Genomic DNA, 22,672 nt, shown 5'->3' with positions numbered 1-22,672 from the left:
TAGATATGCACACAAAAGAAAACAAATATCCATTCTTATTAGCTAGCCTTATACAAACAGGATTTCTCTTTCGCTGAGCTGGAGCACAATGAATGGGGTGAGACCAAAGGACATCTCTCCTTTTCCCAAGCCAAAACCTAAATCTGGCATCATTTGGACTCAAGGAAGGAAGTCTACTGAAGAGATGAGCATTGCAGAATATGCTTCAGAGACCAGCAGAGAGAAGTGTATAGATGGCCAAAGATCCTCTGGGCACAGTGCCCACAGGCTGAGCTGCTCATTTGCTTTTAAAGGTGACCTTGTAATGTAGTAATTGAGCCAGTGAGCATCCTGCAAGCAGGTTCAACAGTTCAGTGTGCCCTCCTCTTGGGAGAAAGTGGAGAAGGGAGAGAGCCAGGGCCTACATCTCCCTGGAGGCGACCAACTCCCCAGATGCCTACAGCTAAGGAAGATTCCATTTGATTTCAGCAAACAAACTGTTGTCCAATATGGTTTCTGGATTGATGAGGCAGTCCTCAGAGCCTGGGGGAAATTACGTGGAGAAAAAAATATTATGGATTTATACCTCAAAACTGTGGGTTGTGGAAATAGCAGCCTATAATTTCTTCCCTGTAATTTCCCTTCTCGTGCTTATGTTGCCTAAACGGTGGGTCCTGGGCTAGCAGTTCATCCTCAACTTCAAGGTCTGTGGTTTTGTGGGTATTTGCCTTTATCCCAATGCCCCCTATTTCCAGGAATGTCTACAGAACTGCAGAGTAAATGCCCTGAGGCAGGGACCTCTTTTCCACTTTCCACTTATGTGGTATCCTTTCAATAGGTAGCACAGGAAAGGCTCTTAGAACCCACCTGGGACAAAACCCTCATTCAACAGATGAGAAAGTTGAGGCCCAGGAGGGCCAACTGGCTTGTTGACCAATTCCACACTGTCTGTCTCTGAGCTCAGTACTCTCTCCACTGTACCACACAGCCCTAATCACAAGTCAGGTTCTCTTAACAACAGCTATGTACCAACAGTGGCAAATGATGGGTAAGTGTGAGTAAATGTAAGACTAGGGAACATATCAGAGCAGAGTACTACCTTCATCACATACAGGTGAGTCTATAAAAACAAGTGTGGAGCGATATGTAGAGTATAATCTCATTTCTGCTCCTCCTTCAGCACAGAAATAGCAGCCTGGTGTGCTTCTGTGTGATTGTGTCGATGAGTATTTACGTGCACGTTCTCACACGCAGAGAAAAGGTCCATGGTAGGCTCACCAACTGTTCACAGTAGACTCTCCTTGTGGCTGGGAGACTTTCATTCTTTCACTCATTATATTTTGGTACTGCTACATGTTTTACAATGAGCATGTACTGCTTTTGCAATTTAGAAAAGCACAAGCTAGAAAAAAATAGTGGCTGCCATTTACTGGGTATGGAGTATAAGCCAGGCACTATGCTGACCCCTTGACAGGCACCATCACATTTCATCCTCCCAGCGGCTCTAAGGTGTGGGACTCTTATTATACCCCAGATAGGGAAACTGAGGCTTGAAGAGGACGTACGGTAAGTGGCGCGTCAGGATCTGAACCAGGACCCTCCAACATGAAAGACACATTGAGGTTAGCCCTACGATGTCACTCTATTCCACCTGCACTCAATAGAGAAAAGTGTGTGTCCCCCATGGGAATGTCATCCATTTATCCCGACTTGCTTCACAGCAGAAAAAGGCTGCCAGCTGCTGTGCTATGGAACTAAGGCACCTTGGGATGTCTGCTGCCTGAGCTGAAGGCCCATTTGCTGTGCCCCCCTCTCCTGGCCTAACCCCCATGTTCCTCCATCTTCACTATTCTTGGCTATCTCTCCGTGTGTGAATTCCATTAAAGGCCTGCTCACTGCTATTTTGGGCCATGCATTAGCACATGGGCTTTGATTAGACAAGAGAAGGCCAGACACCTCAGGATGATGAAAAAGAAATTAGAAATGTCCTCTCCCTCCCCTCAGAGTCCCAGAAGCCCTTGTCCACAGCTCCTGGGAGGCCTGAGAATCCAACATATGAGGAGACGTAGGTGGGGGGAGGGGGAGGGAATGGAAACCTTCATAACCTATTAGGACCTCTGAACTTGGCTGGTCTTGCTCCTTGGAACTGTCATCTCCCCGCTGTCCACGTGGCTCACTTCCTCACCTCCTTCAGGTCTGGACTCAAATATCAATTCACCACCAAGGCCTGCTCTGGCCACCATTCCCAAACAGCACCTCCCTCCTGAACCCCCCCTCTTCAGAGCCCTTATGTTCCTTTTGCTTCTGCCACAGCAGTTGTCACTGGACACACTACACATTCACTTGTGTATTTATTGTTTCCCTCCACTGAAATATAAGATCCAGGAAGGCAGAACTGTTTTATTCACAACTATATCTGCAGTACCTGCACTGGTGCCTGGAATGCTACAGATGCATCCAAGATGGAAAAGATAAATGAATCAACTGAGGAAGTTGAGAACCAGAGCCTGAGGATCACTTAGCACAGGGCCTAGTTTCCCCCTCAAATATCATGGGATTATAAAAACTTTATAATTTTTATAAAATGTGAAAAATCAGAAAAGCAGCACCCCCCCCCCCGCAAGCTGTTTTGAATCCAGACTTGCACGCACCATGAATGAGAGGGCTTTGGGAAGTAAACACACTAGGAAGTCATGTGCAGTTGGAGTTCCGCTTGCTAACACATGTTCAAAAACAAAAAGCCCAATTTAGACGAAAATAGCAGGAAGCCATCCCCAGGGATACCTGGTGAGGTCATATTGCTTGGCTCTGCTGCTTCCATTTTTGTCAAGTCTCCTGCCTGCTGCCAATTCAAGGACGCCAGGAATCACATCCAGGCCACTGCTGATCACTGGGAAACAAAAGAGCTCCAGGCAGCAGACAACAGAACCACATCTCCGGGCTCTCCTCTGGAACCTCAGTGTGGGACCGTAGAAAATCACAATAGTAGTCAACTATTTTCTGTGTTCTCTGTAAGCACTTTGTGTACATCACTGTACTCAGCCCTCACAACCACCCATATGAGGCTGGTGTTACCAGTCTCATTTTATAAGTGGGGACACTGAGATTCTAAAAGACGCAGCAATATGCCCCAGGTTACTCAGCTAGTAAGTTGAAACTGCGTTTCTGTGACTCCAGATCCAAGAACACAAATGATCCTCATTTCACCTCTCTCATTTACTTGCTGTGTGGCCTTAGACAAGTGCCTATCCTTCCCTGAGTTGAAGTTTCTGCTTCCATGCATAAGACTGCTGAACTCAGTGTTTTCTATGGCATCTTCACACTCTAACTTCCTATGACCGCTTGCAAAGACTCCAAAATACAAAGGAAGGAAGAGTCCTGGGATCCCTCCTTGGCCAGTCCAACTCCAAAGGATTTGCCCATGACACTAACCCCATCACCTAGGCAGCCCAGAGGAAGCTGAGGGGTCAAATGCCCCAGCTGGAGGCAGAATAGGACAGATTAGACGGAGGTGGCAATAGGGAACAAGAGACTAGAGCTAGAGGGTTAGAGCCATGAGAAACTGAAGAAGGCCCCTGAGAGAGACTAAGAACAGACCCTCTGGGGGTCTCTCCTGCAAGACCAAAGGAAGACAATGCAAGGAGAAATCCCAGGCAGATTTCTGGGCCTGCACCCTCTGCAGACACAGCCAGCTGGGTCTATTCCAGGGAAATGGGACAAAAGGAACATATTCTTGGGCTGGTTTTGCTCCAGGAGTAAGGTAGGAGGAAAGTAGCAAAAACGATTGAGATGCCCATCTTTCTGGCTTCCCGAAGGCCACCACATTCTGGAGGCCGAGGAAAGACTCGGATGAAGCCCATCACTGCACAGGCTGCTTAAGTCATACTTTTACTGCACTTCCGACACCACTCATCCTCCTCTGCGAGTGTCCAAAAAGCCCAAATTTGGAATAATTTATATTCTTGCTTTCCACCCAAGCTTAGCAGTCATTCCCATCCTCCTGGATATGGGAAGGTCCCCATCCATCGCTTTCTTGGCAGCGATGCGTGTGATTACTCATCTGCTTCCAAGGGACTCCGGAGGCTGCCAAGAGGAGACAGGCAGTTCTGAGAGCCATGCAGCCTTATCTGCAAGGTCTGTGTGGCAGAATGTAAGTGGGACTGTTGGTGGGGAAATATCAGAAGCCCTCAGAGGACCCCGGCCAAGTAAGGAGAGCTCTCCAGTGGCCAAAGCAGATTGGGAATTGCCAAAGAATGGGCAAAAGACACAGCCGTGCCTTATGTCTATTCACCTGCTCGATAACGTGAATCAAGATACAGCTGCACTTGATGGCAAATCAATGTGGAAATATTTCTGAGCCAGGCAGCCACCCAAGAGGAGTGAGGTTAGGAGGATGGAGGAATGAGCCCGATGAAGCCAGGAGACTGCTGACCATGCCCTTGTTGGCAGGAGCTCAGATGCAGCTGACCCAGAATAGACAGACCAGCCAGGGTGTGAGCATCGAATCCCATAACACTCCACCTTGCCTCTCTCCTTTCTGCTGTTTTCCTCTAATCTCCTTCACTTCCTGCTGTGCGCTGTGCTGGAGCTAGTAAGACAGCTGCCAAAGTCCTCCAGTCCTCCAGCCCATCCCTCCCTTCGTGTCTCACACATACGCACACTCACTCACACACACACACACACATACACACACACACTCACGTGCAGTGAATTCTAAGAGGCCCCAGAAATACAGCCTGAGGAAATTCAAGGAAGACGTTAAACAGTCCACTAATTTCACAGCAAGTCAAGAGACTGTGGAAATGCTGGCTCTGTAAGATGCTCCCCACAAAAGAACCCTAGCTTGAGAGCTTGGGTCACTTCGCTAACTGCTTCCTTCCAAAACAGCAGCACCTGCGTCCGGCACTGACATGCAAGTGGGTTGTTTCATTTTAGACAAAGAAGAAGTCCACTTACTCATTCTTCTCCAGGTCCAGGATCAGTTCTCGCCCCTCAGCCATCACCCTGAGCTCAGCTTTGAGTGGATGCTAAAAGCAACAACAAAAGAATGTCAGTTCCTAAAAGCAGGGGACGAGGCTCCCAGGAAGGGGCGCAGGATCTAGCTCAGGGCTCTGACCTGGATCCACAGGAAGTGGATCCACAAAAAAGGCTCAATCTCATTTCCAGCCCAAACATGAAATATCTTCACTCCCAGAAGGACCCAATTCCCCTCCCCCATCTGCATTTTCCTCAAAGACAAAGGAGAGAAACTCCAAGCCGAAATGTGGTTTTAAGTGCCTGCATGCAGGCCTGGTAAAGGCAAACCCTGAAAAACACGATCTTGGAAGACAAATTTTGAGTGGAGTTAGATCTGCCTTCAAGTGCTGGCTCCGACACTATAGTTGTGAATTGGGCACATTACCGAACCTCCCTACAACTCAGTTTCCTCATTTATGAAATAGAGAAGTAATAGTCAAATTTATGGGGATCTTGTAAAGACTAAGTGACATGGTAAATGTAAAGAATTTATTACAGTGCTTGGCATACAGGAAGCCCGTTACATGTTGGCTGTTATCTAAAATACCAGGGAAAGCCTCTTCATCATGGTCTCGTATTTTATTTTATATTGGCTCTCAGTTTGGATACCCCTCAATCATCTCAGAGGAGACAACTAGAAGAACCTCCTACTAAGGTTTTAAAGGTCTGAAAGATACATTTTACACATAGGAGAAAATTTGCTGAGGGCCAAAGTAGCTACACACCCAGAATAGACCATTTAAAGTATCATACAAACGGCCAATAAGTATAAAACACATGTTCAGCATCACTGGTAACTTTCCCTCGCCCAAAAAGATTTTTTTAAGATATCTTTAAAAAAACCAAAGGGACAAAGATTTTTTTAAAACCATAAATCACAATGCAGTGGAGTATACTATAGAATGGGCACTCTCACACCCTATCAGTGAGAATTTCAATCAATACTGGCTCACCGGAAAATAATCTGTCAGTATGGACCAAGAGTTTAAAAATGTTTAGGCCCTCTAACTCAGAAATAGAAGATTCTATCTGAAGGGAACAAATGGAAACACAGGCAATGGTTTATACACAAGGATGCTCATTACTTACAATAATGACTAATGAAATAGAACCTAAATGTCCAAAACTAGGAGAATGGTTAAATAACTGATAATCCATTCACATGACAAAACATTACACAGTCACTAAAAATGATGACTTTCAATAATTTTTAAATTATCAAGAAAGTACACATGATAACGATTAAGCACAAAGGTTTAAAACACAACACTATGTTTTATTCATTCACACTTTTGTAAAGGGACTAAAGTAGAGAGAAAAAAACCAAAAGGTTACCATAGTTACTTCTCAGCAGTGAGAACATGAGCTAATTCTATTTTCTTGTGTGCATTTTTCCATGTTTTTATAATGGCTTTATATATATATATATATATATATATATATATATATATATATATACTTTTTTTTTTTTTTCCAGACTGCGTTGGGTCTCCGTTGCTGCACACGGGCTTTCTCTAGTTGTGGTGAGTGGGGGCTACTCTTCGTTGCAGGGCACGAGCTTCTCATTGCGATGGCTTCTCTTGTTGGGGAGCTCTAGGCACGCGGGCTTCAGTAGCTGTGGCATGAGGGCTCAGTAGTTGTGGCTCGCAGACTCTAGAGCGCAGGCTTCGTAGTTGTGGCGCACAGGCTTAGTTGCTCCACAGCATGTGGGATCTTCCCAGACCAGGGCTCGAACCCGTGTCTGCTGCACTGGCAGGCGGATTCTTAACTACTGCCCACCAGGGAAGCCCAAGCTTCTACCCCTTTTAAGGTTGACCTCAAAGCTTAGTTTTGGCATGTATGAGAAAGTGGGTCACCTGCTTTGCCACCTCTGGTTGGGGGCCTGCCTCTTCCAAGCACGTTTCTCTTCTTATCAGCTTCAAACCCCAGTTCCCATTAGGGTCCTGGGCATCCCTGAAACTTTTGTGCCACTGAGGGCTCTGATGAGATCTGAACATCGTGGTCTAGGATGCTTATGCAATTCTCTCCTTTGCTATTTTTTGCTCATTTATCCTACTCACTTCTCTTAACAAGGGACATTTCAAAAACATGGGGAGAGGAAGCTAGGGGAATGTTTACCCAATAACTTTCACTAAGAAATTCAATTCTCTGGAAAAAAAAAAAAAAAAAGAAATTCACTTCTCTGTTTCTGATGCCTATTTCTGATTCAGCTCTACCAGTACCTGTTTCTGGTCGCTGGTCCTTTGCCACTTCACTCTGGGAGGTCTGGAGCAAGGGCCCTGCCCAATCACATTAAGCATCAGAGACACAGTCCCAAGTGGGCATTTGAGGAAAAGCACACAGCAACAGAGCTGCATCAATCCCTTATCTAAGAGGTAGGTGGCCAAGAGTCCACACAAAAAAATGAAAGTTGACACAGATCAAAGCACTGTCACTTCTCCCCCAAAGAGACACAAGCTGCAACATGAGTATGAATATTTATTTTTAAGTGGGTAATCCAAAAATATTTCTCTTGTCTGGAAGATGCTCAGACACTGATATTTAAAATATGATGTTTCCAGAGGACATTTCAAGCAGAACAATGAAATAGCACTGTAAGGGTTTATGTAGCTTCCCTGTCCAGATTCACTCAGTTTTTGTCTTGCAACTCCGCTCTGTGCTAGGAAGGGGCAACATCACCTCTCCTAGGAAGTGCAGGGGCTGACCCACTGTTTATACTTCCCCAGGGCAGGGTTAAAATGCCTTTCTCTTTTGAGCTAGATTAAACAGATCTTCAGCTCCACAGGGTATTGGAAATCTGTCCTATATATCTGTACCCCACTTAAGACATAGTACAAAATTTAGCATATAGTGTTCAACTAACGTTTGATGAATGAAGTAATTACAAAATGAGAATAAGATGCCTGAGTGAGACCTACCTCTCCCTCTCTGACATTCATTCATTTGTTCTTCAACAAATATTTATGGTGCCAGGCACGGTGCTAACTATTCCTACAAAATACAATGACCCAGATTCTGGGCAGACAATGGCTGGGAACAAAGACAGGATCTGAGCTCCACTTTGTTTCTCAGACCCTTCCTGAGGATGCCCAGCATCCCACATCTGGAGGGAACAGAGAGGCGTCTATAAAAGTATCAGATCCATTCCTCGGATAATAATGGATAGGTTGGAATATCCAAGATCTTAATTTTTAAAAATAACCTTCTCTAGAACGGCCATCCATTAATTTGTCTAGACTTTTCCTGAAGTTATTTTCAGTCTCTCCTACTTTTTGATGAAATGAACTCCATGCATTTATTGTCTTTAGGATAAAATATTATTTGCTTTCATTTGTCCTAATGTTTTTGCTGTAAATTCCCTTATTAAATCCAAATTGGAGCATTTTGGGACACGTCTGTATTACTCTAGGCATAACTTCATGGATTCTGGGCATTTCTACTCTCCATTTACCTTTCCAGACTCAAGGACCACAAGTCTGAAATCTTTCCTGACACAGCTCTCTCCTCTCTCTGCTACCATAATCTGGCTCTTATATGTTGCCCAATAAACTGACCATTTGAACCCAAAGGGCTCTTATTAACTACCCCTCCTCTCCAGCCCTCTTCCTTCTTATCCCCTCTAAGCCTTATTTTATAAATGAGGAAACTGAGTTGAGAAAGTGAAAGGTCCAGTAGCTGGTTAATGACATGCAGCAATCACATCTTCCTTTCTAGTTCTTTCTTGTCTCACTTGAGCTATAAGAACCAGAACCAAAGACTATCCTAGATGCACAGATCCTTCCTGCAAGGACAGGATAATGTTTTCTGTCTTATTCCCAATCCCCTTTATAAAGCCTGTGCATTCTGCTGGTGTCATGGCCCAAGGAGCTTACTGAATTTTAAGATTATTGGATTTGAAGACAGATTCCTCAGTACAAGGTCCCTACCCTGCCTCTTATTTTTAAAACAGTTTGGGTTATCATTTTTCTCTCCAAGTATAGTATCTCATCAATAAAGTGAAGCAGGGACATCCCTGGTGGTCCAGCAGTTAAGACTCCATGCTCCCAATGCAGAGGGCACGGGTTCGATCCCTGGTCGGGGAACTAAGATCCCGCATGCCTCACAGTGTGGCAAATAAATAAATAAATAAATAAATGAAGTTAAACACATATTCTGCAGAGCAATAACTAATGACAAAATTTAATCAATCCCAGCTGAGAGTCGGTGATTTTTGTGACACATATTTGCACTTAGCTTATGTCAGCATTAACATGGATTTTCATTTCCTCAACTACTTGCATTTAGAAGTGTTTCTAGTAGGTTGTCACACAATGAAGGAAAGTCCCATCTGGGATTTCCAAAACTGGAACACAGAGCAGATAGAGTGGGCCAGAAACGGAACTAGTGGTGATAACTGGGCTTCCAGGAAAGTTGAGTAGGTGACCTGAAGCCTCACGAAATGGAGTTGTCAGCTTCTGCCTGTGAAAATGAGATTCTTTGTCTTACCTTTTCCCTCAAGGGGCTTTCTGCAGTCTTCCACTGAGGTATTAATAGTTCATGCTGTGGCTGGGGGCTGCCTTCCCCACTTCCTCCTGCCAACACAGGAAGCACACCATTGGAATCCCAGACCTCTGCACCCTAGCTAAGCCAAGCATGCACTGCCAACTGGAAAGACCCATATTGGGTTGTCAGGAGACCTGCTGGATTCCAGGCTCCTGGCACTCACTATGGGTCAGGCACTCTGCTAGGTGCTGATAATATAGTGGTTGGTCTGTGTATACTTCACAAAGTTTATCTTCTAGAGATGGGAAGCGGACAACACAAATATTCTCCAGTGGTACAAGAGGGTCATGAAATAAAGAGAACCTGAAGAGGAGGTACCTATTTTAGAGAGGATGATCAGCAAGGATGGCATTTAATTGAGACCTGAGGGACCAGAAAGAAGATGCAAAGATCTAGGGGAAGGGTGTCCCAGGAAGAAAGATCAGCAAGAGCAGAAATGGCCTTGGCCTGTTTAAGGAACAAGCAGAAGTTAGAGGTAGCTAGAACGTAGCAAATGAGAGGGGAAATTGGTAGATATGGTCAGCAAGACAGCCATGGGTCTGATATCACAGAGGGCATGGAAAGTGTCTGGATTTTATTATAAATAGACTTGGAAGGCACTGGAGGGTTTAGACACAGAGCAATATGATCTGTATTTGGTTTTTAAAAGATCTTTCTGCCGCTGGGTGGAGATGGAGAGGGTGGAGGTGGGGGAGGGAGGCAGGAGTGCAAGTAGAAGCAGGAAGGCAAGGCTGGAGACTTGCAGGAGCCCTAGTGAGAGTTGCTGGTGGCTCAGACTAGAATGACATCAGTAAAGAGGAATGAAGTGTTTGGATTCTGGGTATATCTGGAGGGCAAGCCCCTGGGTATTATTCCCATCGAGTTTCAGTTTTCTCATCTGTGAAATGAAGACAATGATACCCACCTGCCCATCTCACAGCATTACTGGGAGAGTTACTGTGAAAGTGCTTCCCAATCCACAAAGCATCATCGCCTTAACCTGAGCTTCCTAAGGGCAAGTTTGCTTTTTCATATCACTTCCTACTTTCCAAATGATTCTCACCACCCAGTTCTCCGTACTCAAGACAACTCTGAGAGCTAGGTAGGAGGATTCCTATTTTGCAAGAAAGGTGAACTGAAATCTGTTGGGGAGACTTGTTCCAGGCAGGGCAGACCTCAAACATTGGTCGCAGGCAATCTTAATAAAGTGGTAATTGCTCAAGACCTAGGCAAATTAGTCTCCGTAAGAATAGGCCAAATCCACAGGACTCCTGGGGTTGAAGTGAGGACTCCAAAATTTATTCTTTCTAAACCAACCACAATCAATAGAATACAATGAGTGACACAGAAGATGGCCATAGTTGCTCTGTTAGACTGGCCCAATTATGAGTGATTAACTTTCCTTTGAGATTACTGATATGATGTATTCTCAATCAAAATAGATCCTAAAAAATAACCTCATTAGAGTAGCATTAGTTTCATCATATTAGTAAAAATGAGAAGCAATTCATTCATTTACTCATTATGTATTTTCTGAGCGCTTAACTATATGCCAAATACTATGCTAGGTGCTTGATATTCACTGGGGAATCAGGCATAGTTCCTGATCTAGTGGCTCTGATCAATCTAGATTCTCTGCAACAAAAAGGAATTATGCTATTCAATGGAACATTCAAAGGAATGAAATGATCTTTATGATTGCAAAAATTATTGAAAGCAAGGCTCAATAACAGAGGAACATAGTACATCTTAAGAAAAATTGTTCAAACCTTGGAAATAAGGCAAAAAGAGCAAGCAGGATGTCCTTTCAATGTCACATTTGGAGCATTGTTTAACGGGCCTTCCCACATATTAGTGAATTATCTAGAGGAATGTACCTTTGTTTGACTTTTTTGTTTCCTATTAATTAAAGGCTATACTCTGTGAAGTTATCTGTTAACTGTAGCTTTCAGTCTGGTAGAGATGCAAATGACTTCAGTATAGCAGAAAGATAACTAAGAATTATGGTTGTTTGGCCCCATGGAGCATTGACCACTTTTGTATCTGTCCCAGCACAGGATTTCAACATTCCTTCTCCAATGCTTGTATCACTCCTGTTCCTCTAATGCTTTGAACTAGCTTTACCATTCTATTCACTGCCTCATTAATGAATCAAATCACTTTGCCAACATTTCATCCTATATTTGTATGAGAGTCATGTTTTTAACTTTTTGAAAATTATACTTCTGCGATTTCTTGAAGGAATTTATAGTCATTGAAACCATGTTTTTGGAGAATGTAACGATGTGGCAAATGCTCATAATGTGAAGTGGCATATGCAAGACACAAAACTGTACCTATGGTATGGCTCCAGTTTTATCAAAATATATTTATAGGCACACACACAAAGACTGGAGAAAAGAGGAGAGACTAGGAAAGCAGCGGAAAGAAAAGCCTAAAGCAGAAAAACAGAGGAAAAGGAGAGAGAGGGAGGCAAGCCAGGGAGGGACCGACTGTTTTCTGCCTGCTCCGGGTCTCCCGCATCTCCACCACCTCCCCAGGCGCACAACGTGGGAACAAAGCCGGGGCTCCCGGCCTGGGGGCCGGCGGGGGCGCTGCCCCGAGGAGTTCCGGGGGGCGACTCCCAGCTCCCCAGGTCCTCCAACCCACCCACCTCCAAAGCCCCCCGTCCCCCGCCCCGCTACTTACTTCTGGTCCATCCCGGCAGGGCGAGCGCCAGCAGGCAGAGCTGGGCAAAGCCCACGCCCCGGGGCATGGTGGCAGCTGGCCCCTCGCGCACTCTGCGTTCACCAGCACGCGGCCATGCCAGCACCCTAACCAGGCCGCGGCGCTTCTGGAACCCACGGTCGCCCAGCAGCTCCCAGCCGTGCTCCCAGCCATTGGCCGGGACGCTCCGCCCCCAGCTCCGCGGAGGAGGGGCGGGAGGAGCCGGGGGAGGAGCCAGCGCGACCCCTGGGAGCCGGGCGAGGTGGGGGCGGGGGAGGAGGGGCGGGGGAGGAGGGGCGGTGTTCGGCGGTGCTCAGGTGCTGGCGATCAGGGGAGGGCGAGTCCGAGCCGGAAGAAGGGAAGGGATTCACGATGGGCGCGGCCTGAAGAGGGTCGGGGTCTTGGGTTTGTAGGAATTAAACTGGACCCCTCTGGGTACAGCGGCCCGTTTCCTCTGTCCCGCACTGGGCTAGACGCCTTGGGTGACACTCAGAGGCTACTCACCCAGCACAGTCCTCTAGAGGCCGCCACGCTTGGACGCAGGTTCTGAAAGAGTTAACCTGGCACAGAGAACTAAGTGCTATATGGAATTGTTTTCTTAGCAGGACACAAATCAGGGATCCTTTCCTTCTGACTGGGAGGAACGGGGTGGTGAAGAGATGATTCCCAGAGGAGAAGACGTCTGAGCTCAGGAGGAGGCGAAATGGAGCATCAGGCAGAAAACCCTAGACAAACGGACTAGGGCGGGAAAGTCCATGGGCTGTACTGGGGGAAAACTGGAATTAGGGATGGTTAGGATTTAGGGCTTTGGAGGGAACGGAGGGAGATGAGACTTGAAAATAATAATAATGACTGTCCCTTACTGAGGGTTTACTGTTTGCTAGAAGAAAATAATAACTAAGACTGATAGAGTGCTTCCTAAGTGCCAGACACTGTCTTCAGCACTTTACATATGTCAATTTATTTCATTAATTAATCTAGGAAAAGAACTACCTTTTATTGTCCTTTAATATGTGCCGGGGACTCTCTATACATCATCTCTTTTCATTAGCCCAGTGATCCCCTGGGGTAAGTACTAATAGTATCCTGGTTTAGAGATAGAAAACCAAACCTGAGAGGCTAAGTAATTTGCCCAAGGTCACACAGCTAAAGTCAGAGTCTGGATTCAAGTCCACATCTGAATAACTCCAGAGCCTCTTACAGCTGAAACTGATAATCAGAGAAAACTGCCTTGCCTAAGATCCCTTAACAAGTTTTGGCAAAGCCTGTTTCTAAAGCCTCAGACCTCTTGTCATCTATTCCTTTCACTGAGTCTCCTTCTTCAAACCCAGGTTTGTACAGTTAAACAAGATGCTGTGTTTGGGGGAGGAAAAGGCACTCCTGAAGATTAGTAGGTATGTCTGTTGAAACCACTGGGCATACCTAAAAGACACTGCTCCTGCCATTGATGTATTTAGAGGCTGTATTATTCTGTTCAAGCTGTCATAACAAAAATCACAGACTGGATGGCTTAAACAACAGAGAGTTATTTTTTCACAGTTCTGAGATTAAGGTGTTTGCTTGGTTGGTTTCATACAAGGCCTCTCTTCCTGGCTTGTAGAAGGCATTCTTGCTGTGGCCTCACATGGCTTCTTCTCTGCTTGTGTGAAGAAAGCAAGCTCTGCTGTCTTCCTCTTCTTAAGGACACTAATTCCATCAGACAGAGCCCCACTCGTATGATCTCATTTAATTATTACCTCTTTATAGGCTCGATCTCCAAATATGGTCACACTGGGGGTTAGGGGTTCAACATATGAATGAGGGGGCACAGTTCAGTCCATAACATTCTATCCTGTGGTCCCCAAAATTCATGTCCTTCTCACATGTGTCAACTGAAAAAAATGCACAATGCGAGAGTTGTGAGGTAAGTTTATTTCGGGCAAAATGAGGACTATAGACTGGGAAACAGCATCTCAGGTAGTTTCGAGGAACTGCTCCAAAGAAGTAAGGGGGAAGGTCAGAATTATAGATGACTTTAGTGAAGGGGGTACACGCATCAAGCACACATTTTGGCAGAGGCTTGCTGCTGCCAAAGGAGGAGCAGATGTCACCGTTAATGATTTTAGTGCTTTTCTAGACGGGAGAAGGTGCAAGAATTTGGGCTCATAAAATCTTCTCCTGAAGATATCTAACTATCTAAAGGCCTGTTCTGCCAGTTTTTCCCAGAGCACGGAGTGCCTCATTCCTGATCTCCACCCTGAACTCCTTTCAGCGGGTGTTGAAGGTCAGCGACTGCAGTGGCTAGTGACTTACTTCATTCTTGTAGAGGCAGATGGCAAGTGCCAGTTTTTAGTTGATGCGTGCAATTACCCCATCCCAACAGCCCTCAAAGACTTAACCCATGCCAGCATCAATTCCAAGCCCAAAGTCTCATCTAAATATCATCTAAATCAGATATGGGTGAGATTCAAGGTATGATTCATTCTAAGACAAAATTCCTCTCCATTTGTGAACCTGTGAAACCAGACAAGTTATATGCTTCCCAAATACAGGTTTAGGGGGACATTCTCATTCCAAAAAGGAGAAATCCGAAAGAAGAAAGGGGTGACTTCCCATGCAAGTCCAAAACCTAGTCCAAATTCCATTAGATCTTCAAGCTCTAGAATAATCCTCTGGCTGGATGTTCTGCCTTCCCAGCCCCCTGGGGCAGTAGTGTCATCATCCCCACAGCCCTAGGCAGTGGCATTGCCCCCTCTGCTTTGGGCAGCAGCCCCACCCTGTGGCTTCTTGCTGCAGTCCTGCTCCCAAGGCACTGGGCAGGGGAAGCCTGGCTCCCTGAAACCAAGAGGGCGTCCTACCCTCTGAAACCAAGAAAGAAATAGCCTTGCCCTCTGGGCCTGTATGCTCTATGCATATAGTGGGAATGGCAGCCCCGCTGATCTCTGAATCACCTTCAGGGTGTTCTTCCCTTTTCTTAAAGGATAAAGCACATTCACAGCCAAATAGCTCTATTGTCCTGTCCTATAGAATCCCAGTTCAAAAGCCTTCCTTTATTTTGTCTTATCTCTGTTCTCCTTGGTCCAAACTGGCAGTGTCTCTGCTAGCATAATCCAATCTCTTTTTCTGGCAGCTGCAGAGATGGCTGATTAACAGTTTGAGTCATCTCGTTATCAAGTGATTGTCCAGCCACACCCTCAGCATCCTCTCTAGAACATGTGCTTTCATTTTTTGCAATGTAGATGGGCTGAGAAGTTTCCAAATCTTCAAGCTCTTGTTCATTTTTGCTTAGAATTCCTTCAATTTATCTCTCTCCTTTTGTATTTTACTATAAGCAACAAGGAGAAACCAGGTCACACCTTTAGCATTTTGCTCAGGAATCTCCTCATCCAAATATCCAAGTTCAAAACTTGGAATTTCTACTTTCCACAAAACACTAGGACACAATTCAACCAGGTTCTTTGTCAATTTATAACAAGGATCACTTTTCTTCTAGTTTCCAGTAACATGTTCTACCTTTTCATCTGAGACCTCACCAGAATCACCTTTAATATTCACAGCTCTACCAACATTGTCTTCACGATATGTGTCTTCTCAAAAATGATAGCCGCTTTCTTTAGAGTGCTTCTCTTTTTTCCTGAACCCTCACCAGAATTGCCTTCAACATCATATTTCTACCAATAGTCTCTTCAAGGCAATCTAGGTTGTTGGTAGCATGGACCTCAAAGCTTATCCAGCTTCACTATTTACAATAGCCAGGACATGGAAGCAACCTAAGTGTCCATCGACAGATGAATGGATAAAGAAGATGTGGCACATATATACAATGGAATATTATTCAGCCATAAAAAGAAACGAAATTGAGTTATTTGTAGTGAGGTGGATGGACCTAGAGTCTGTCATACAGAGTGAAGTAAGTTAGAAAGAGAAAAACAAATACCGTATGCTAACACATATATATGGAATCTAAAAAAAAAAATGGTTCTGGGCTTCCCTGGTGGCACAGTTGTTGAGGGTCCGCCTGCCGATGCAGGGGACACAGGTTCGTACCCCGGTCTGGGAAGATCCCACATGCCGCGGAGCGGCTGGGCCCGTGAGCCATGGCCACTGAGCCTGTGCATCTGGAACCTGTGCTCCACAACGGGAGAGCCCACAACAGTGAGAGGCCCGCGTACCGAAAAAAAAAAAAAAGGTTCTGAAGAACCTAGGGGCAGGACAGGAATAAAGATGCAGACATAGAGAATGGACTTGAGGACATGGGGAGGGGAAGGGTAAGCTGGGATGAAGTGAGAGAGTGGCATGGACATATATACACTATCAAATGTAAAATAGATAGCTAGTGGGAAGCAGCCGCATAGCACAAGGAGATCAGCTCGGTGCTTTGTGTCCACCTAGAGGGGTGGGATAGGGAGGGTGGGAGGGAGACGCAAGAGGGTGGGGATATGGGGATATATGTATATGTATAGCTGATTCACTTTGTTATAAAGCAGAAACTAACACACCATTGTAAAGCAATTATATTCCAATAAAGATGTTAAAAAAAAAAAAAAGCTTATCCAGCTTCTACCTATTACCCAGTCCCAAAGCCACTTCTACATTTTTAGGCATTTGTTACAGTAGGACGCCACCTCTTGGTACCAAAATCTGTATTAGTCTTCTAGGGCTTTGCATAACTGAACACCACAGACTGGGTGGTTTACACAACAGAAATGTATTTCCTCAGTTCTGGAGGATGGAAGTCCAAGATCTAGGTGTTGACAGGGTTGTTTTCTGGTGCGGCCTTTTTTCCTGGCTCCTAAACAGCTGCCTTTTTGCTGTGTCCTCACATGGCCTCTTCTCTGTGTGAGCATGCAGAGAGAGAAAACCCTGGTCTTCCTCTTCTTATAAGGACCCTAATCCTATCAGATCAGGGCCCCACCGTTATAACCTCATTTAATCTTTATTACCTCTTTATAGGCCCTATCTTCAAATACAGTCACACGGAGGATTAGGGCTTCAACATATGAATTGGGGTGGGAGGGGAGACATAATTTAGTCCAGAACAGGGGCTCTAGCCCTAGAGCCATGAGACTAGAATTCTAGTCCCAGCTCTCTCCAACCAGTTCTGTGACTTTGGGTAAGTCACTTCTCCTTTCTAGGCCTGAGTTTCTGACCCAATGGCCTAGGAATGGTAATGGCTACCCCAATCCATCTCACTCAGGAGCTGTGAGAAGCTGTTGAGATAATGGTGGTGAAAGTGCTGTGCCAGTTAAAAAATATTGAAGTATCAAGTCTAATTCATTCTATGGACAATCTACTTGCAAAAGGCATCCAAGCTCCATATCTGAAATTTGCTCCCAATTGCTGGCACTCAGCTGAACAATATTTAATCAGCATGTGTCCCTGAAAATTGCAAAGTAGCTCACAAGAGAAAAAGTCCAGTGGTTTCTGCATTGACCAAAAAATGATTCCCAATTCTGTCTCTCATCCATGCCCTTCCACACTTATACACAGAAACAAACATATACACAACTTTTGACCCCCAAAAGACTTTCCATTTATTTGTAAAGAATGTATTTGTTATTTATAAAGAATACTACATCTCTACATAATCTTTAAAATATTCATGACATTTAACCTACTAATTACATTTCTGGGAAACTAGCCTAAAAAAATAATCTGTAGGGCTTCCCTAGTGGCGCAGTGGTTGGGAATCCGCCTGCCAGTGTAGGGGACTCGGGTTCACGCCTTGGTCCAGGAGGATCCCACATGCAGTGGAGCAACTAAGCCCGTGCGCTACAACTACTAAGCCTGCGCTCTGGAGCCCGTGACCCACAACCACTGAAGCCCGCATGCCTAGAGCCTGTGCTCCGCTGCAGGAGAGGCCACTGCGACAAGGAGTGGCCCCCGCTTGCCACAGCTGGAGAGGGCCCTCGCACAGCGATGAGGACCCAACGCAGCCATAAATAAATAAATTTTTTTAAAAAATAATAATAATCTGCAATGCACACAAAGATTTATAGACTATAGTGTTCATAGTGGTGTTATTTATAATAGTGAAAAATTGGAAACAACATAAATGTCCAACTGTGAAGGAACAGTTAATAAATTATAGAATATTCATATGATGGATTATTATGTGGCCATTTATTTAAAATAATGTTTGCAAAGAGTTTATGCTCTGATGTTAAGTGAAAAAAATCAGTGTCCAAAATTACAAATGTAAGTATGATCTCAGCTATTAAATAAAAGACTAAAAAAAAAACTAGAAGGAAATGTGCCAAAATGTTAATGGCAGTTACCTCTGGATGGTGAGACTATGGATGGATGAAGGTTTTTTGTTTGGTTTGGTTTTTTTGGTTTTTCTTCATCATTTTTTGTTTGTTTGTTTGTTTTGCCCCTTCCATTTTCTACAATACTTCTCTACTTATGTGTTACTTTAGTAATGGGGGTGGGTGGACAAATGGTAAACACAGGAAAGAAACACAAAAGGAATAATGGTTTATCCTGGTGTCTTATGCAGAGAGTTTTGCATACTTAACCTCTCTACACAAACTTGATTCTCTCCTCTGATGTTAGGGAAACTGAGGCAGAGTTAGAGCAACCAGTTCCAAATTTCAGGAGTCCAGGTGACTGAGGTCACTGTTCCTTCTAGCTACAGTATAATATCATGGTTAGGAGGTGGCCACCCTGCCAGGTTTAAATCCCTTTTCTGTCCTTTACCAGCTGTGTGACAACAGGCAAATAAACTTTTCTGTGACTTTGTTGCCTCATCTATAAAAGATCCTAATAATGATAATTCCTAGATCATAGAGTTTTTGTGAGGCTTAAATGGATGCTTAGAATAATACCTCTCACTTAGTAAGCAGTTAACACATGCTAATTGTGATAATTCTCATTCTACTGCTAATAAGTATGGGTGTGGGGACCATATTCATAATGCTTAACTTGTGCTTTTAGTTGTGTAATGTGTGAAGAGTCTAATTATATACTGATTCCTTAATTATTATCAAAGATAATGATCACATTATATTGTAACTGTCTTTTTCTTACCCCACATTCATGACATTGTGAGCCCCTCGTGAACAGGAGCTAGACCTTTTTCTTCTCTCATCCACCCCCTGCATTTAGAAGGCACAATAAATGTTTAATTAAATTAATTATAAATTAAATAACTAATAATAATTCTTTCATTCTGGCTCAGCACATTCTTCCAAGTCGCTCATGGGAGAATTGTATTCATGGGCCCTTCCTGTGAAAATAGTGTTGGCCCTGTGATAGCTTTCCTTTGTAAATCATTTTCCCAGCAACTAGCTCTTTTTTTTTAAAGTTCGGTTTATTTGAGTATAACTTACATACATTAACATTCTCCATTTTTTTTTTAGTACACATTGCTATTAGTTTTGACAAATGCATATAATCTAATAACCACTTCCACAATCAAGATCACCCTCCTGTCTCCTGTCACTTCTAACCTCTGGCAATCACTTATCTGTTTTATGTCCCTATAGTGCTGCCTTTTCTAGAATGTCATATAAATGAAACCATACAGAATGTAGCCTTTGGAGTCTGGCTTCTTTCATTCAGCATAATGCATTTAAGACTCAGCCATGATGCTGCATGTATCAATACTTCTTTCCCTTTTTTTTGGCCGTGCAGCTTGTGAGATCTTAGTTCCCTGACCAGGGATTGAACCCGTGTCCACGGCAGTGAAAGTGCTGAGTCCTAACCACTGGACCGCCAGGGAACTCCCGATACTTCTTCCTTTTTATTGTTCAGTAGCATTCCATTGTGTGATTATACCCTAGTTGTTTACCCATTCACCAGCTGAAGGGCATTTAGATGGTTCCAGTTTTTGACGGTTATGAATGAAGTCACTATAAATATTCAAGTTTCATGTGAATGTAAGTTTTCATTTCTCTAGGGTAAATAATTCAGAATGGACTTGCTAGGTCTTGTGGTTAAATATATGTTTAACTTCATAAGAAACTGCAAAAAGTATTTTCCAAAGTGGCTGTATGATTTTGCTTTCCCACCAGCAATGTATCAGAGTTCCAGCTGCTCTGCATCCTGGCCAAAATACCGTCAGTCTTTTAATTTTAGCCATTCTAATAGATGTGTAGCTCCCCAACAATGTCCTTGCTCTTCAAATACTCCTTGAGGTAGCAGGTTAGTGTTACTGGATCCATTCTGACAGAAGGAATTAAAGTCTAAAGAGGATCTTTTACCCAAGTCTCTTGGTTATATTCAAGATTTTAGTCTTTAATTTTGAGTTTTTACCCACAGAAAAAGCAAATCTCCCTAACCCATGGGAAACCCATAAAGCTCTTGGAATCACTAATTCAACCAACAGCATTTATTATATGCCTGGCCTTTGCTAGAATCTATCAATACAAAGATTTCTAAGATAAAATCTCCACTATAACAATTAGGGCAGGAGGAGGTGGGGGAAAGAGTGAAGGAGGTAGAACTGACAAGTAAATTAAAGGGCTAGTTACAGAGAGATCAAGTTTCTTGATGTGTGACTTGGGTCTCTTGATTTCCCAACACTAGGTAATGTCTCCAGGATTGTGGATAATCATCATCATCATCATCATCACCACTGTGTATTAAGCACCTCAAATGGTGCTTAATTAAGCACAGCACCTATATTATCTCATGTAGTTCTCATAACAGTCCCATAAGATATACTAGGTCAAACCATATGAAATTATTGATTTTATAGGTCGTAAAGAGTCAAACTTTGTCAGTGTAATATGGTTCAACCTAATAAATAATAGTTGTAATTGACTGCACAAGGCTTACAATGTGCCCAGTGCATTATTCATTTTATCCTCAGGATAACCCTCTATGGTAGGTACTACTGATATTCCCACTTTATAGATGATGCAGCTGAGTCTGGAAGTGGTGGTGGAAGGGTAACTTAAGCACGATCATGCAGCTGCTAAGTTAGAGACAAAGCCTGAATTCAAACTGAAATGTGGGGAACTTCAGAGCCACTGAAGCCATAGTGGTCCGTATCCACTATGCTACCCTGGTATTATTACAGATGAGCAAACTGAGTGAAGAGGTGAAGTTGCCTGAGGTGACTGTGGGATCTACCATGCCCAAATTTGTAGGGCATCCTAGCTTCAGATTCCTGGCCAAACTGCCTTTTTTTCCTCATCACCTGCTTGTCACTCTGGAAATTGGGCTGAATCCAGGCCATCCTCAGGAGCACTTCCATCAGGGTAGTGCCCCCATAGCCAGGAAAGAGGCATTGATACTTGTTGGCTCTCACTAGACCCTAAAAGAAATATATTTTTTATTTAACAAACTGTATTTATTTTAGAGCAGATTTAGGTTTTCCACAAAATTTAACAGAAGGTAGAGAGAATACCTTACACTTCCCCACACGTGCACAACCTCCCCCCTTCTTCATCCCTGAGAAATTTCCTTGCTTTGATGTCTTCTCCATCTAAAATTAATATAGCTCATCCTGATTTCTTTCTTTTTTTCTTTTTTTTTTTTGCAGTACGCGGGCCTCTCACTGCTGTGGCCTCTCCCGTTGCGGAGCACAGGCTCCGGATGCGCAGGCTCAGCGGCCATGGCCCACGGGCCCAGCCGCTCCACGGCATGTGGGATCTTCGCGGACCAGGGCACAAACCCGTGTCCCCTGCATCGGCAGGCGGACTCTCAACCACTGCACCACCAGGGAAGCCCCTCCTGATTTCTTTTGGACGGTGTTAGAATGGTATATTTTTCTCCATCCATTTAATTTATATATATATATATATATATATATATATATACACACACACACACACACACACACACACACATATATGTATATATACACACATATATACATATATATATATGTATATACGTATAGGGTTTCTTGTACACATGTAATTGGTCTTGTTTTTTGATCCACTCTGATGATCTTTTTTTAAATTCGTACATTTAGACCATTGACATTCAAAGTAGTTATTGATATAGTTGGATTAATATCTATCATATTTGCTACTGTTTTCTATTTGTTGCCTTTGTTCATTGCTTTTGTTTTTTTTTTTTTGGTTTTTTTTGACTTTTGTTTTTGTCTTCCACTCTTTTCTGCCTTTTGTGGTTTTACTTGAACACCATATATGATTCCATTTTCTCTCTTTTCTTAGCATCAGTTACACTTTTTTTTTACTTTTCTTAGTGGTCCCCCTAGAGTTCGCAACACACATTTACAGCTAATCCAAGTTTACTTTCAAATAACACTCCACCACTTCACAGGTAGTGTGAATACATTATAATAACAAAATAATCCTAATTCCTCCCCTGTATCATTGCTTTCATTCATTTCACACACACACACACACACACACACACACATATGTATATATGCTCTGATGTTTTGTTCTCAGGTGATGCTGATGCTGTTGACAGGAGCACATTTTGAGAACCACTGCTTGTGAATGCCATTGAAAGAAACTGTAGGGAAGTGCGCAGGCGCGCAGGTTCAGAG

General features: G+C 43.8%; 1 protein-coding gene across 2 annotated transcripts in view; it reads right to left on the bottom strand.

Moving 5' to 3' along the window:
* ADAM19 (ADAM metallopeptidase domain 19) overlaps positions 1-12,412 on the bottom strand; it is an 88,591-nt gene extending 76,179 nt beyond the window's left edge. For both annotated transcript variants that reach the window (XM_082623589.1, XM_082623590.1), the window contains exons 1-3: positions 12,205-12,412; positions 9,481-9,566; positions 4,936-5,006 (exon numbers count right to left, since the gene is read on the bottom strand). In XM_082623589.1, the coding sequence (XP_082479715.1) occupies positions 4,936-5,006; positions 9,481-9,566; positions 12,205-12,271 (224 nt within the window). In that variant the 5' untranslated portion in view covers positions 12,272-12,412. The remainder of the gene's footprint in view (positions 1-4,935; positions 5,007-9,480; positions 9,567-12,204) is intronic.
* Positions 12,413-22,672: the final 10,260 nt, after the last annotated feature.

This window comes from Mesoplodon mirus (genome assembly GCF_964341445.2).
Source record: "Mesoplodon mirus genome assembly, chromosome: 5".
In the NCBI taxonomy this organism is placed as follows: domain Eukaryota; kingdom Metazoa; phylum Chordata; class Mammalia; order Artiodactyla; family Ziphiidae; genus Mesoplodon; species Mesoplodon mirus.
The sequence above is the reverse complement of the archived record's forward strand: the minus strand, read 5'-3'. Positions and strand labels throughout refer to the sequence as shown.